The sequence below is a fragment of the Psammomys obesus genome, unplaced genomic scaffold (genome assembly GCF_907164565.1).
Source record: "Psammomys obesus unplaced genomic scaffold, mPsaObe1.curated_primary_1811, whole genome shotgun sequence".
Taxonomy (NCBI): domain Eukaryota; kingdom Metazoa; phylum Chordata; class Mammalia; order Rodentia; family Muridae; genus Psammomys; species Psammomys obesus.
Window position 1 is genome coordinate 6,066,044 of NW_026590701.1, and position 12,095 is coordinate 6,078,138.

At 47.2% G+C, this 12,095-nt stretch overlaps 1 protein-coding gene across 2 annotated transcripts in view; it reads left to right on the forward strand.

Annotated features, from left to right (window-relative positions):
* Positions 1-1,391: 1,391 nt before the first annotated feature.
* The window catches only part of Gad2 (glutamate decarboxylase 2), a 66,885-nt gene continuing 56,181 nt past the window's right edge, over positions 1,392-12,095 (forward strand). Inside the window, exons 1-7 of one of the 2 annotated variants that reach the window (XM_055608619.1) lie at positions 1,392-1,505; positions 2,461-2,810; positions 3,371-3,430; positions 3,556-3,705; positions 4,647-4,880; positions 9,170-9,260; positions 9,729-9,841. In XM_055608619.1, coding sequence (XP_055464594.1) covers positions 2,735-2,810; positions 3,371-3,430; positions 3,556-3,705; positions 4,647-4,880; positions 9,170-9,260; positions 9,729-9,841 — 724 coding nt within the window. In that variant the 5' untranslated portion in view covers positions 1,392-1,505; positions 2,461-2,734. Of the gene's footprint in view, positions 1,506-2,357; positions 2,811-3,370; positions 3,431-3,555; positions 3,706-4,646; positions 4,881-9,169; positions 9,261-9,728; positions 9,842-12,095 lie in introns of those variants that run through there. The other variant, XM_055608618.1, reaches the window with a different exon arrangement.

Below are 12,095 nucleotides of genomic sequence, written 5' to 3' on the forward strand. Positions count from 1 at the left end.
TGACTTCACCTACCACAAGGATTTCTGGGTGCACGGTGGACAAGAAAAAGGTCATCCCGTGAAATCTTCCTGTGGGCTATGCTGGAGATTCTGGTGTGGGTCTCCTACGTTAGAGGAAAAGCCTCCCCCAGCAGCAGCCTTCCCTTCCCAGTCTGTGCTGCCTCCTTTGTGAACTAATGACAGTAATTATTACCTCCCTGTGCTCTTTTGTTATCACCAACCAGGAGCAAAGGGAGGGGGGCTCTATGGGGAAATGAAAAAATTTACAAAGCAAATTACTATCGAGGAAGGGATTGATTTTTAAAAGACAAACTCAATTCCAACCTGCGTCTGAAGTGGCAAAAAAATAAATAAAATAATGTAAACCCCATTAGATTTAAAGATACACAGAGCTGTGGAATTCAGTTACCGTTTTTTGAAATTCAAGTACCATTTTAAGTCATTGTTTTTGAGGAAGTTAAATTCAGATGTTGAGAATCTACCCTCCTCTTGTTTTCATCCATTTCTTCCTTGAAAGGTGTGTGTGTGTGTGTGTGTGTGTGTGTGTGTGTGTGTGTGTGTTTACGAGCCTTTTTATTTCCGATCACTCATCCATAGTAAAAAGCTTCAACCCCAGCCAGCTGGCTTGAAGAGAATTATTTGCAGGGTTTGATATGGATTTAAACAAAGAACCGTCTCTCGCGGAATCGTGTCTGCAAGGCTGGATGGAGTGAGCACCCAGCAGACAGGAGCCAAGTTTTCTGCATTCCAGGAGCTGTTGACGCTGCCAGCTGAAGCGACCAGACAGGGAGTGCTCTAAAGGCTGACCATGCTGAGGCCTAAGGTCAAGATAATTGCCTTCCCTTAGTACACTCCTGCTTCTCGCCAGCGCAAGCTTAGAGACACGCATGCCTTGGGCAGCGCCTCAACAGCGCCAATTGCATCCCCGGATCCCCCGGCCTCAGTGGGCATTCCTGGCCCCCTGGATTTGGGCGCACGAGAAGAAAATAAAGCCTCATAGACAGAATGCGCTTGGAGTCCCAAGCCTTGGGCGTCTTCACAGCCACCTGGGGTCAGAATCCCTAACAAAATAAGTAACTGTGATCACCGAGTCGAAGATTCGAGGGCGCCTGCACTGGCAGCAACTTTGTTGCCTCGTTTAAAACTCAAAAGAAGGAAGAAAGAGCTGTGGAGATGGTGAAAACTGCAGGTGCTCGCTCAGGGAGCACAGGGAAGGAGGTCCTAAATGGCTGAGAGCAACGCTTTCCTGCCAGTCTTTTTTTTTTTTTTGGGGGGGGGGGGGGGGGGGGAGGGGGCTCTCTGTAAGCCGTGGGTACAGTTTAAGCGCAGGAGGAGACAAAGCGAACTTCAAGGGCCCCAAACCCTCAAGGTGCCGTCCCTGTGTTTAAGAGCCTTTAAGGAAAGGAAAACAGAAAGGTTTATTTCATTTCCTTTATTAGAGAAAACAGACTACTTCTCTCTGGGCCTGGAGTTGCCAATCTTAGGTTCCTGGGCACCCACTCACGGTAAGGGCTCCCTTTGGAAAGGGATTTGAGTACCCCTGGAAAGATGCCTTTTCTCCTGATATCTGGAAAGTCTGGTTTGCTTACTTCGAAACCGCCCTCCCCGCCCCCCGCATCCCTCCTGTGCACACGCTTCCTCAAGTCACGCTTAAGCAGCAGGCTCTATATGCCAAGGTCACCATGGACCTGGACCCTTCCCCCACCAAAGGTAAATTCTGTAGGCTGTGTCAGCTCTCCCCCGCTCCCTTTCAAGAAGTTTCTGTTCGTTTTATTCATTTAATTTTTCCCAGCCTGCGGTCTTCAGTGATAGACTCCAGCGTGGATTTTAATTGCTTCAATCAGCAGTCTTTCTCCTCAGCCGTCAGTCAAAGCCTGGGCAGTGGGTCTGGGGACCCAGCACACGGCTGCCCAGGAACCGTGCGCCCCCAGGCTGACTCAACTCAGCAGGAAGGCATTAGGCTCTGCTAAGGAGTTGAGTCCGTTGGCACGTAGGCGGCCCACCTTCCTACCCGCCCTGGGTACCTCCTCCACACTCAGGAGCTGCGCGTGAGTGTGGCCAGGTGGCCTGAGCTCTTGAGGTCACAGCGTCCTCGGCACAGGCTTGGAGGAAGGCGGGAGCGAGAACCGCTTTTGCTCGGCTTCAGCCAGAGGCAGCCCTCAAACAAAGAGCTGGACGACGCAAAAGCAAAGCGGGCCGCGGCCAGCCTTAAATCCTGCCAGGGTCTCGGGGCGCCGGGGTTTGCGGAGGCCCGCGGGCCGCGGCAGCACCCTGGACAGCGCGGGCGGGCGGGCAGCGCGGGCGGCGCGGGCGGCGGGGTCGGCGCCGCGCGGCACTCCTCCCTCTCCCGCCACTGACTCACGACCTAGCCCCCACCTCCACTTCCCTCCCGTCCCTCCCTCACCTCCCCACCGAGCTCCCTCTCCCTAAAAAATCTCGTGGGCACTTTCCAATCTCCAGACTGCGAGCATCGCGGAGACTTCCCTATTTAACCTGGGCAGAGAGCGCAGACGCGCGTCCCCTCGCCCTGACTCGAACAGCGCACGAACACGGGCGCACGCCGACAGCACGGCCACTGTCCCCGTGTGACACCCATCCTCGCCGCCCGTCCCCGCGCGGCGCCCGCCTCCCGCCACACACACACTCACGCGAGCACGCAGGCGCGTGCGGGGTCGAGCCGGAGGCAGTGCGCCCCAGCCACTCGGAGGCGGCCGGCGCCGGAATCGCAGAGCCCATGGCATCCCCCGGCTCCGGCTTCTGGTCCTTCGGCTCTGAAGATGGCTCCGGGGACCCCGAGAACCCCAGCACAGGTAAGGAGGACCTGCAGCGGGAGAGCTTCGCGGCGGCTCGGGTTTGCGGCGCCGAAGTTATCCCCGCGCTTCGCCCGGCTCTCTAGGTTAGGTCCGCCTCCCCTCCACCTCGAGGCCATTTGTCCCCGGGACAGGGCCCGGGGCCTCGCCCCTTCCCTTAAGCGCAGGCTCCCGAAGGACCGCAGCGCCTGCGGGGGTCGAAAAGCGAGGGGCCAAGCTGGGCTTGGGGACGTCTAGACGCTGAGCGGGAAGGAGCAGGGCGGAGAAGGACGCAGGGGGAAGGACAGAGTTTGGGGTCTGAGGGGCGAGCGCGGGGTCCGGGGAGGCACGCCGCCGCGGGGTGGGACGGTCCGGAGCCCCGGGCCCCGCAAACGAGCCTCCGCGCGCTGCTTCCCGGGACGACACTGCGTGGGGTCCCTCGGGCCCCGCTGCGGGAGCAGAGAGCCCGCGGCCGCTCGTGGCGTCGGCGCGGGTCCGCAGACGCCACCACCGGGGACGCGATCTCTCATCCTCCCGTCTGCTCTCTTGTCGCTTCGCTCCCCCCTGCCTGGCGGTGGCAGCGAGAGCCTGGTGCCAGGTAGCTCAGAAGTTCACGGGCGGCCTCGGGAACAAGCTGTGCGGTGAGCGGCGGGGCTGGGCGGGGGACGCGGGGGGCGCGGGCGGCGCAGGGGGCTCTGGGGGCGCGGGGCGGGAGCCCGCCGGGTGCCGGCGCCGAGCCGAGCCCTGCGCTCTCTGTCCGGTGCAGCTCTGCTCTACGGAGAGTCCGAGAAGCCCGCGGAGAGCGGCGGGAGCCTGGCCCCTCCGGCCGCCGCCCGGAAGGTCGCCTGCACCTGCGACCAAAAGCCCTGCGGCTGCCCCAAAGGGGAAATCAACTACGCGTTTCTGCACGCAACAGGTAAGGGCGCCCGCGGCAGGACCGCGCCCCGCCCGCCCGCGCCTGACCCCGCCGCGCCGGTGGAAGGCGGGGCGCGCTCTCCGAGAACCTCCACCGAGCCGGGGGTCTGCGAGCTGGAGCGCCCCGAGAAGAGAACCTGCGCTGGGCCTTCCCCAACCCGAGTTGGTGGCCACAGCGCGCTGCGCCAGAGCGGCCTGGAGAGCTGGGGGTGGCCAGGGCAGCGCGTGAGCCAAGGTCCGCTTCTTGGCGCTGCCCAGCCTGTGGGTAGGACAGATTTCCAGATGTCCTGCCAAGTAACTGCAGGGATTTTTAGGTGTTCGATTGGATCCAGAGTAATTTCTAACCGTTATTTCACTGAGGAACCATTCTGTTTACGTGAGCTCTAGGCGCTAAATTTTACATGCGCATGCAGGACTCCCGGGCTCCCAAACAGCGAGCGAGCGCGCACACACACCCCAAGATTGCCCAACTTGGGCAAGATCTGGCCTTCAAAACCCAGAGATAATAATTTGTCATGATCCATTTTTCCTGGTTTACCTGAAGGCCGTTCTCAAATATTTTCGAGGTGGAGTATCGGCAAACAATTAGGATGATGTACTCAAATAGACCATTTAGGACAAACGCCTGCGAAATAGACAAGCTGAGCCGCTCTGTCCGGAAAGGAGCAAAGCAGGCAACACAATATGCTACAGCTAAAATACAAACATTCATTCCGCAAGAAGATGTTATTCGCTTTTGTTTCCAGGTGCTGCGGTTTTGTTTGAGACAGGACATACTCACCCTCAAACCCAATCAGGCCTCCATCTCCCAGGGACCACCGCCCACCCTTGCATCAGCCTCCTTAGCACCGTGATTCCGGGGCTGATAAGATTAGTTCCAACGGAAATTGGCCGATCTGTAATTGCGGTAATCTAAAGTGTCCTTTCCATTTCGTTCTTCAGACCTGCTGCCTGCGTGTGAGGGAGAAAGGCCCACTCTGGCATTTCTGCAGGATGTTATGAACATTTTACTTCAGTATGTGGTGAAAAGTTTCGATAGATCAACTAAAGTGATTGATTTCCATTACCCCAATGAGCTTCTTCAGGAGTATAATTGGGAACTGGCAGACCAACCACAAAATTTGGAGGAAATTTTGACGCATTGCCAAACAACTCTAAAATATGCAATTAAAACAGGTATTGTGCAAGCAGCAATAATAAAGCTTTTTTTTTTCTTTTGCAATTTTCTTTTTTTTTTTCTATAAAATCGTTTATGTTACGTTGGGTCGTGTCGTTTTCAAAATTGCAAAGTTACATTGTTTAAAAATAGACTTTATTAGAGTGATGCACCTACCTTGTCAATAACAGAGCTGACAATCAACTGTCAGATCGGCACGGAGATTAATCAGATTAATCAGAGGTTGTAGAAGCAAACATTTGTCAGCAGGGGCCAGTAGAAACAACCCAATATGGAGAGAGAAAGGAAATGTGGAAAAGAGAGCTAAAGAGGCGACCCAGTAAGCCTGAACTCCAATGTGCTGCTGGCAATTTTCTTGGCACAGCACCAATCAAGAACCCGAGCTAACCAACCTATACAGTCTTCAGGCTGGAGGGAGAATGTTGCCGGTTGTTTCAAATGACTAACTTTAGATTTGAATTTCAGTTTTCCTCCTGTTTGAGAGAAGTGTGGAAACACACACACAACATAAACCAGCTCAGCAGCGCAGCCCTATTACACAAGGATTTGTCTTTTACACAGCTATTGTGTGTGTGTATGTGGCATATTTAGGGGTCCATTTTTGTTATGCTCTGTTGGATTCTCATATCTCCTTTAAGAGAGGATAAAACGATCTTGTAACTCCAGGTGCAACACTGGTTTGAGCGCCTTGAAAGCTTTCTTCCACTCGGGTCCTTAGTGTCCTGCTTTCCCCCTACATTGTCTTGATACAGCGAAACAGATTAAAGTGATAAATATGAAGGCTTTCTGAGGCAAAGGAGGAAAGGCTTAGGGATCTACAATGATTTGTAGAATCAACAAGATTTCCTACCAACTAATATGTGAACTATTAAGTAAGCATGAGTTAGCAGGCACACATCATAGTATGCTGCCATTTTGTGGGTAATTCATTAGTCTAACAAACAACAAACATCTTGAGAATTTTGCGACAAAAACAGTTGAGCCCTTTCTCCCCCTGAGCATTCTTTATATGATCAGAGAAAAAAAGGTTTTCATAGAAACCTTGGGAAACTGACTTGTTGTCTAATTATTATCCACTTCGTAGACTTGGAAATAGACATGAGGAGAAATGAGTTTTTGTTGGTTTCCAAGGGTTATAATTTTTGGACATTTATTAGATAGTATCAGTTAGTCCTCCTGAAAATTCAATAGGATATACACGCCAGGCGTGAAGCCGCTCGGCTTGCCTTCTCTTCCGTATCCATCCATGCAAACTTAAGCAATGCTTTCAGTTCTTTTCCACTGAACCCACCCCCTACACCTGACATTACACACGCTTGTGGAAAATCACTACCTATTGTTTATGCTGCTCACAAATAAAAAAAAAAAAGAATGCATGCTTTTTAAAAACATCTTTGTTCTTAAAAGCTGCTAGTCTTTGAAATGCAATTTAGAGTTAAGCTAATAGGAATCGCCAGTCAATGAAAGCAACAGTTCTGTGTATCAATGCTCTATTTACCAGCAGGGGGAATAAACGGACCGATTAAATTCCTAGATTTTTTTGCTACAAATTTTTAAACTGTTAGTCTAATGTTGCTGTGGTGCGTTTTATTTAAAGTAAGGATAAAAATCTGATGGATTAAGATGAATATCTCAATATTACTCGTGCCGTGTTTTGTCTTTTGCTCATATATTTCCAAATAGCACTTTAAAAAAAAAAAGACATTAGTAGGCAGCTTTTGTCTTCAACTGGAAAGCTTATAGCTTGTTAAGGTGTTAGTGTCCGTTTATCAACTGGCACTACCCCAGTCTGTCAAGGCAGTTATCCCCACCTCACCCCATCACCATCCCATATTCTTAGGATCCTTTGAAGATCATTTTATAAAATGTCACCTGGTCTCTCTTAACCTAATTTCCATTTGGCCTCGAACTTTAGAAAGGATTGAAGGGCAGTGAAGATTTTTATATGAGAATCTGTGTGCTGTTCAAATCCTTTGTAAAGAAGTGTTGGACTAGAAACTTCTGTGAATGGTGGGATTCTAGAATAGTGTCTGCAGGGATTTCAGTGTTCATTGCGGTGGCTGGGAGGAAAGGGGAATGTCCGTGTAGTCTTCAGTCTTTAAGAGAAACTTTAGACTAAGGAAATTAAAGCCAGTAGAGGAGGAGCATCATTCTGTGGGTTGTCAGGTTACAAGAAGAAGTTTTGGAGAACTTTTGGCTGCTCTCCACCTTGACTGTGTTTTATTTGCCAGGTACTAGTTTTTGCACATCCTTTAGGACTCATTTGCTAATCTGCGCGGAGACTTCCTGTGCTCAGAGCAGAGCATGGCCCATTCAGCATGCTCATAGCACATGGGCCAGCGCCCGCTGGATGCCCACCACTGCTGGAACTGCTGACAGATTCAGAGGCAGTTTCTCAACTTCTCAGACAGCCTTGGGTGGGTGAAGGGGAATCCCTTGAAGGCAGCTGGTAGGGGCCACAGGAGCAGTACAAATGTAATTAGGGGGATATTTCTGCCAGAATGCCAAATGGCATGCTGTTCTGACCTGTCAGACTACTTCCCTCTGTAGTTTCACATCATAATCAGTGAATGAAAGCTGTGGTGCAGGAGAAAATAAAATTGCAGAACAAAGTCAAAAACTATATGGTAGCAAGGAGAGTCAGTAGCAAGAAGCATGAAGCTTGCATTTAGTCCCCCACACACCAGCCAAGTGTTTGCTCAGAGTACACTGGAGTTCTGATGTCCAGAACCCCCCTCGGTTTATGTAGAGGTCTCAGTTTTATTCCAGAGTTAAATCTGTGTGGTAATAGGTAGGCGCGTCTAAAAATTCATATAAGCTATAAATCCAGATTGATTTCCTCATTCAAAAAACGATTTGGGAATGGAAGAGTGTAGGGCCCTCTGGAAAAAGAAGCAGGCTGTGATGTGAGCTGAGGGCTACAATGAAATGGGGAGTCAATGAGGCAGAGAGAAAGGGGTGGTGTCTTGCAACAGCAACTGCAGCAGCGAGGGACTTAGACCTTTTCTGAATGAGTAAACAGATGAGATCGGAGTCAAAGGGCCCACAGAAGAGAAAAAAGGGGTGGGGGCCTAATTTGAGGCCACAAAGGAGGCAATGCCAAGAATTAACTAGAGGTGCATAAACACTAGTCCCTCTTAAATGTGTGTCTTCCCAGTGCACATCTGTTCCCACTGTCAAACTCTCTAGCCACATGCCTGGGGCTGATAAGAGAGATGTCTAGTCCCTGAGATAAGCACTGTGCTTTTCCTAGTGCCATCCTTTATCTTGTTCTGCCCACATTTGGGATGAGAAACTCACATCCCAGCACCAGACTGAAGTCCAACAAGTGACAGAAACCGTTTTTATCAGATGCCACTTCCATAATTATGCTTCTTCCCAAATTGCTGTAACTAAACAAAACATGGATTTATTGGTAGGCTTCTATGGGACAAGATGATAAAAGAGACTCCCTATGAGATATTTATAATCACATTTCGAAAAGCAGCCTGGGGGGGGGGGAATCAATCTATTTATGGAATTTCAGAGAAATCTAGAAGTTGATTAGATAATCCTTTTAATGGGTCAATCTAACCATGGAATATTTTTCTCTGCATATCTGTTCAGAAGACAGTAATGCTGAGTGTGTTCAGCTCTGGTCTAAATCTCAACCATGAGGAGGTTCTGTTGATTATAATCAAATATCCAGACAGGAAAGAACCGTCAAGAATTAGCTTTGTCTATGTCATCTCCAGACACTCATCACCTTTGAATGCAGGACTAACCATTCGGCAGAGTGTCCTATTTTCTCATTTTTGTCCTGTCTTTGTAATCATCAGTCATTTGTCACTGATATTATTATGAATTCTGGCATGCCTGAAGGATGTCATAGTATGGCTGATTGTCAGAACAGTTCAACAAAAGAACCGTTAGCAGTATCAGTGCAAAGGAGAATAATGATTTGGGATACCATAACATTTTACCTTGCAATTATATTGGAAGTTGGAAGGAAATGGTCAAGTCTGCATTGCAAGGTACATTTTATTTTTATAAGGCATATTTAAGAGAAGATCTTTAGAGTGTGTCTTAGAAAATGCTAAACCCTAAGCTGCCTCTGGTTGCTTGAGCATGTGTGCATGTGTGTGTATGTGACCGTGTGTCTTGTGCTCACAGGCATATTTGCATATTTGATTTCTGAATATGTATCTCTTGTAACTGAAATGCCTTTCAAGATCCTTTAGATATAAAGACCATGTGTTTGGGAGACAGTTATTTTCACTGGTTGCAATTCTGATTCCATTTTATTCAGGGCATCCTCGCTATTTTAATCAGCTGTCTACTGGATTGGATATGGTTGGATTGGCAGCAGACTGGCTGACCTCAACAGCAAACACTAACATGTAAGTAGCTGATTGCACAAAAACCTCTTTTGTGTAACTCACTTTGCACCATGGATTCTTCTCACTCTGGCTTAATTTAAAAAGAAGCTTCTATATGGTTTTGATTTTATCAAAGTATGGAAATTTTAAAAATACAAATGAGACTTTTTTAACCTTTGATTTAAAATAACATGTTGTATGAAAGGGAAATAGAGCCCAGTGTTGCCTTTTAAGTAGCTCCACTGTTTAATGTTCCGAATCCAATATGATAAACTACCCTGAGCATTATGCCAATATTGGAAGATCTTGACTTTAAGGCAATAGAAAAATGAGCAATATTTTAGACATCCTTTTATGGATGATTTTATATTGAATGTTATAATCCTTACATCTATGAATATAAATTTTTAAAAGGAGAAATTCTGTGATTATATAATAATAACTTATCCTGAGAAACACACATAAAATATGGTTGCTTCTATATTTCAGGTTCACCTATGAGATCGCTCCTGTATTTGTGCTTCTAGAATATGTTACACTAAAGAAAATGAGAGAAATCATTGGCTGGCCAGGAGGTTCTGGAGATGGAATATTTTCTCCTGGTATATATATATATATATATGTATTTCATTTTTCCTGTTTTGTTCTTCTGATATGCCATGTTATGAACTTAAGAAAATTAAACATCATTCTGTGTTTACCGTTAGGTTACCTAGGCTGTACGTTTATCAAAATAATGAGTGCGGCTGAGTCTACTGGGCACACCTTCAGGCTTGTTAATTTGTGCTTGAACGACAGTCACTTGTGCTCAGTAGAGGGGAATCACCCCATACTTCTACCATGACCCCATATGTATGATGTTTGGACAGTGCTGGACAAAAGAACAGTGATTGCTAATACGGAAATTCACCTTCCTGCATTTCCCAGAATCAGTGAAATGAAAACAACGTAATTTAAGACATTTAATACACCACTCGGTGTGTGAAGGTGTGTATTGAGCTGTATCTCCTCAGAAGAGCCTATTCATTCCCTTCTCTAGTCTCTGGAATGATGAGCAGGAAAGTGGATTTAGAGTAATTTCAAGGGGGGCAAAGAGTACACAGTCGTTTCCATTTTGCCTTGGATTACCAGCCACTGCATACTAAGCTCCATTATTTACAGTTCTTCCAGCCCAGGGAATCAACATGAAACAAAATGTTGTGCATTTAGCTCAGAGATGTGACCTTGACTTGATTCATAGATGAAAAAGAAGTTAAGGAGGCAATGGGAAAAGTCACTGACCCATGAAAAAGAAGATTAGTGTCTGAGCAGTTCCTAATCAGTGAGAGGAAGCCAGTCCTCAAGACACTGTGATGGGTGGGTCCAACAGGAGAGGCCAGAGGCACACCTGCTGTTGTCAGACCCCTTCTAAGAAAATCTGTAAAGGTGGGTGAGCGGTGAGAGAAGAAAACAAAGGTGTGAGGATGAAGCAATGATCAAGCAGCAGTGGTCCAGAGGACAAGACTCACACGTTTGCCTGACCATCTCTTATCTGTTACTTTATGCTTTTAGGGTTATAGCATGTCTTTACACATGCTAAAGGGAAAGTGTTAGTTAAATGGAACAGAAAATTAGCCTTAAAAAAAACAGTCATTGCACACTAGTCCTGATGGATTCTTTAATTTTCTAGGCAATTTAGTACTTAGTCTCCTCTGATGCTAAGTTTGTGGCTTTTTCTTTACTGTCTGAAATTGATGCTTGGACTGTATATTCAATTCAGGAAGAACTAGGTGCAGTTACAAGGGTTGCAACATCATTGCTACTTTGTTAATTCTCTTCTAGGGTTGACTATAGGATTGAGCTGTCCCTGAGATGTATTAAGAGCAATGTGGTTCAATTTGAATGGTTCATAGAAATAGGAATCTATTGACTCTAAAATTTTGGCTAGACTACATAGGCGCCATCCCTTATTATCTAGCTTGCCTTGGAACTTGCATGCCCCAGAAAACATACACCCTAAGAGAGAATCCTCATAGATGTTTCTGTTAGATTCTGTAAGACCCAGCAGATGGTGGCAAATCATTCTGTGGAGACTAAAGTTTCATCCTTTGACCCTGAGGACTCATATATTCTCTCCTTGGTGTGAAAACCATAGACATAGTGTCACATTGTTATATAAATATTCCAAATTCAGAGGGGACAGCAATAGAAAGCAAGAGGAACCTGTTTCTGCTCAACTTCCTGTAAAAGGAATAACAGTTCTTAGCATCCTTATTTGCTAGTAGTTTTATTAGATAATAACTAGCCTTGTTCCTGCACTAAGGAGTCAAATGATACAAGGGGTGGGAGTAGGGAAAGTAGGACCACAGGCACATCCTGGCTTCCTGGGATCCTGGGAATAAATATTAAGAGTTGAGTGTTTGACTTGGACAAAATGCTTAACTTGGTTTGACTGTTGTTCAGTTCTGTTCATTCCTACCACTAACACCCAGAGACTTGGTGCTTCCTGGAACTGTCCTAATGACTTCTAGAAGAATTCTGTATATGTGATGTTACCTACACTTGAGAATCAGAGAGCACTCTGAAGTTTGGCAGGTCATAAAGAGTAAGGGAAAAGATCACAGGCTTAGTCACAGGTCTTCTAATATAGTCAAGGCCGTAGGACTTGGGTGTCTATTCTTATTGTCATGTGGTTTTGCACAAATCTCTTCATCATCCTCAGAGCTGCAAAGCCTTTAGCTGTATGATGACTGAGGTGCAAAGTGAGGAGCAGCAGGTGAGGGCTGGAAGCTTCTTGAGTAAGTACACTTGAAGAGTACTTTCTTTGCATACATTCTCCTTTCTCTTCCACCCCTTCCCCCAGACTAGGAAATGTAG